This window comes from Sorex fumeus, unplaced genomic scaffold, assembly GCF_029834395.1.
Source record: "Sorex fumeus unplaced genomic scaffold, SorFum_2.1 ptg000007l, whole genome shotgun sequence".
NCBI lineage: Eukaryota > Metazoa > Chordata > Mammalia > Eulipotyphla > Soricidae > Sorex > Sorex fumeus.
Window position 1 is genome coordinate 4,905,184 of NW_026606064.1, and position 4,849 is coordinate 4,910,032.

The 4,849-nt window shown below is 32.7% G+C and overlaps 1 protein-coding gene across 1 annotated transcript; it reads left to right on the forward strand.

Moving 5' to 3' along the window:
• The first annotated feature begins 1,961 nt into the window (after positions 1-1,961).
• Positions 1,962-2,924, forward strand: LOC130042347 (olfactory receptor 10AG1-like). Its single transcript, XM_056134511.1, has one exon. The coding sequence runs from the start codon at positions 1,971-1,973 to the stop codon at positions 2,922-2,924; it is 954 nt and encodes a 317-aa protein (XP_055990486.1). The 5' UTR covers positions 1,962-1,970.
• The last annotated feature ends 1,925 nt before the right edge of the window (positions 2,925-4,849 follow it).

Sequence of the window (4,849 nt, forward strand, 5' to 3'; positions counted from 1 at the left end):
TTCTTTGGATCTTCTTCCTCCAGGTACTAAAGGTGCAACTCAGTCTTCATAAACTGACTAATTGCTGTAATTTCTTTTATACCAGAATGAACTTTTAAGTCATTATAATATTCTTGAGGTTACTACATTCTTAGCTGATGGACTAGCTATTTTACAAAGATTTTACAGATTTTCTTTATCGTTTAGCATACAAGGGATATGGCCCCTGTGTTATCATTTTGAGTAGTCATGTTATTATTTCCCCATGTAAAACAATTCATGCATATCAGTCTGACTCACTGTATTAAACTGCTTTAGTGGCAGAATGGATCATTAACTGAATAAGAGATTACTTGGGAAAGGAGGGGTGACTTTTAATCCCCAGAGGTAAAATCATTTCTTATTTAAAGTGCTGGGTTGGTTATGATAATAGAATATAGAGTTTCTGGTGTTTAGCCTCAGTTTTAAACAAGAGAACATTATTATCCTTCAAAACCTCATTTATTATTATTTAAATAATAGTACTTTAAAACCAATAAACAAAGGTAAGCTTAATACTTAATAGCATCTAATGGTTAAGTATTCATGTTTTTTCATATCAAGTTTCAATCAACATAAATCTGTGATTTTAACATAAGCAAAGTTATTGTTAATATTAAATTTTCTCATGTACAAAAATTAAAGAGGACCTTTATTTCTTTTGTCGTTTACCTTCAAAAACACAGTACACATAACTTTTGTTCTTTTAAAAATCTTTTCCTTATCGAAATAGAAAATAAAATATATTTCATTACATAATGAGCTGACAAATTATAAATGTTTCATTGTTCTCAGACTAATGTCCATTGTAACTGATACCAATTATTAAAGACTGTTAGTAAGCTTGCATTTAATGCTTTGCAACTGATAAATCTATATTGTACTTATAAAAATCTAATTATATATAACAAAAGGTCAAGAATATTAGGTCTTTGCATCCTACAAGGATTGTAGAATTACTTGTTAAGGGTTAAGTTGCATTAATCTAAACATACTAAAGTTTTCGTTACATAATTTATTTATACCTTTATAATATTAAAATATAAAGCATTGAATTAACCAATTTTAAACATATATTCAATTATTAAGATAGCCATCAATTCAATTTAGAGTTCATATTTTAAATACAAACTACTAATACATCTTAATGAGTTGGTATAATCAATGTTATGAAAAAAATTATTACATTTAGCTAAATGTAATAGTGGCTCATATTTTGTAAAAATAGAGGCATCTAGACTTTTATAAGCAGAAAAACCTGCAATTTTGCTGCAAGATTTGTGAACTTCTTCTTTTGGTCGGGTAGGGTGGCACAGTGTTTGATAAAAACATGACTTTCAGATGAGGATAATTTAGTTGTATTCAAATATGACATACAAAATAGCAATGGGATATGGAATTTCATTAATAATGGTCATCATCCGGGAGATTAAGTTCTTCGATTTAAGAAATGTGTTCTATTAATGACTTCTGTTATTGCAATGTCTGCACTGAGAATGGTAGGATTTATTTTCTTTTTAACTACATTCATCCAGTGTAAATGAACGACCATAAAGGCGATTCAAGGGAAGGAGGAAAGTCATTATCCAGGGGATCTAAAGTGAGAATATGAACATACAAATACAGTAGCATCTTTTAAAATAGAAAAAAAATAGTAGATCTATCCTAAAATCCATGTGAGATGTTCTACTTCAGATTTTAAAAATGGGGCTGGAGAAAAAGTTCAGCAGGTAATCCACTTGCCTTGAAAGTAATATATCTGGGATTGATCCTCTGCCTTCCATACAGTTCCCTGAAGAAATACTAGAATAATTCCTTAGTTTAGTGCCCAAAGTAATGCCTGAGCATTGCAGGATGTGGCCCCCAGAACAAAAATGTTAAAATAAACTTCAAAAGAGACAGTGCTTAGAAAGACCATGGAAAATCACCCATACTTTCTTTTCCTTCTACAGATGAAGCCCAAGGAAATGCCACCCCAAGAAAATCTCACAAAATGGATGGAGTTTGTTCTCTTGGATTTTGCTGATGTTCCCCAGCTACAGTGGTTCTTGTTTGGATTGTTCTTGGTAATTTATCTCTGCATCCTGGTGGGTAATGGCACTATAATTCTCATAACAAAAGTGAGTCCTGCTCTCCAGACTCCCATGTATTTTTTCCTTGGTAACTTTTCATTCTTAGAAATCTGCTATGTGTCTATTACTCTCCCCAGAATGCTCACCAACCTTTGGACCCAGAGGAGAACCATTTCCTTAGTTGCCTGTGCTACACAAATGTGCTTTGCCCTAATATTGGGAGGCACTGAATGTGTCCTCCTGGCTGTGATGTCCTATGACCGCTACGTGGCCATTTGCAACCCTCTGCACTACCCTCTCGTCATGAACCACAAGTTCTGTGTGCAGCTGGTGGCTGGCTCCTGGGTTAGTGGAATTCCAGTCATGATAGGACAGACATTCCAGATTTTCTCTCTGTCCTTTTGTGCTTCTAACATCATCAATAGCTTCTTCTGTGATGTACCCCCAGTCATTAAGCTAGCTTGTGGGGACACATTTATAAATGAGATGCTGGTCTTCATAGTTGCTGCATTGTTTGTCGCAGTTCCATTTCTGTTGATACTTGTCTCCTATGGAAAAATCATCTCCACGGTAATGAAGCTGCCATCATCCTCAGGTAGGGCCAAAGCCTTCTCCACCTGCTCATCTCATCTGATTGTTGTTGTGCTGTTCTATGGTTCAGCCATTATTACTTACTTAAGACCCAAGACCCAAGATTCTGTAGAATCTGACAGAGTGTTTTCTCTTTTTTATACTATTGTCACTCCTTTATTTAATCCCCTGATATACAGTCTGAGGAATAAAGAAGTCATAATGGCTTTGAGGAAGTTATTCTGTAAACAATTCAGTACATGAGACAAAAGTTATATTAACAGAAATTTATCTTGAATAATTTGCAATAGAATATCAACAGCTTTAAAACACCTCAATTTTCCTGTCCAGAGTTTGAAACTTATGTTCATGTTAAACATGTTTGCCATTTATTTCCATGTTATTTCAGACTCTTTAATGATATGTTTCACTCCTAGATCTTCAGTGAGGAATTATTCAAACAGGGTTCTGGAGGCATATGCAGTTACAAGGGGGTCAAACTCAAGTCAGAACCATGCAAGAAAACCATTCTACCTGTTATCCTACTTCTTCTGTCCTCTAGAAATAAATTTTGTAAACTCAGATTGCTATAACCTTACTAGTAAATTTCAGGAACAATGTGTATAACTTGTGAAATATTAAAAAACATATTTAAATTGATTTATTTTTAATGATTGTAGCAGTACTCTCCATTGTGTAAAGAAACTAATGTTATATAAAAATAATTTTTAAGAAAATAAACTAAATGTTCACAAAGGAAAGTAACATAAAATTAAAGATATAATACATAAATATACCACTACCTACTTATTAGACATGATTGATTTCATACTGTGAAAAAATTTTTTTTATTTATTTACTGGTGTTTTTTGGCTTGGCACAGTTCAAAGTTAATGTGATATTTGTATGTAATATTGGAAGCAATAAATCTCTGTACATTGTAGATGAGTAAATCATAATGGTTAAATGCATTTTTGTCAATATGTAATTAAAAATTGCTTATATAATAAATTCTCATATAGAGAAGTCATGTAGATATTTATATTTATCACTATTATCAATATTGAGAACTCAAGAATGTGGTAAAACTTAAAGTCTGTTTTGATAGTTTTATTATTCCTTTTTATATTTCAAGGGCTGGAGTGATAGCACAGCTGGTAAGGCGTTTGCCTTGCACGTGGTCAACATGGCCGACCTGGGTTTGATTTCTCCACCCCTCTTGGAGAACCTTTCAAGCTACTGAGAGTATCTCGCTCACACGGCAAAGCCTGGCAAGCTCCCCGTGATGTATTTGATATGCCAAACACAGTAACAACAAGTCTCACAATGGAGACGTTACTGGGCCCATTCGAACAAATTGATGAACAACGGGAGGACAGTGCTACAGTGCAATATTTCTGTAAAATGAATTAATTTCCTCTTTCTATACATAATACATTGTTATATGTATCTAACTTCACATTGGAGATTAACAAAAGCATTCCACTTTTTCCCGGGAAGAAGACACATTTTGAAATAACAAATATGATAGTGAGCCTAAAAGGAAAATCAAGGCTAGCTGGAAACAAATTAATGAATCACCACTAATAAGACAATGCAGCTGCTAGAAATTACAAAATTCGATGAGAGGACAAACATAAGGAAGTGATGTAAATTGCTTTGTTTTTTCCAGATAAGTTCAAATGAAAGCTATATTTGTGAAATGATATGAAAATTGTTGTAGATGGTAAAGTTTTACATGCTAAAAACATAGTACACAGATCCTAAATTAGTTTATTTTTAACTTTATTTCTGTTTTGCGGTTTAGGTAACAGGTTACATTAATAATGACATTTCTTCAAACTTACTTCATCTTCTGCACTAGGTACTCATTCACCACAATCTTATTGTCACTTCCAGTCTTCTTGAGTTGTTCCCAACATTTCTCTTTATGTGCAAATTATTATATTCCAAAGTTATATAACTATCTAATTAATCTAGTTAGCTCAATCATTTGCAATAATGTGCCAAAAGTGTATGTGCATTTCTGGTTTTAGAACATTTAAGTGTGTGAAGTTAATAACACATTTGAATACATTATAGTCATTATTAAAAATTCCATTTTTACTTGGAATAATTTTAATTGTAATATACACTGATAAAACACATTTTATAAAACATAAAAACAGAACTTTATTTACAAAGCTTAG

Coding starts and splice junctions, on each gene's coding strand:
- LOC130042347 (XM_056134511.1), top strand. CDS start 1,971: ATGAAGCCCAAGGAAATGCCACCCCAAGAAAATCTCACAAAATGGATG.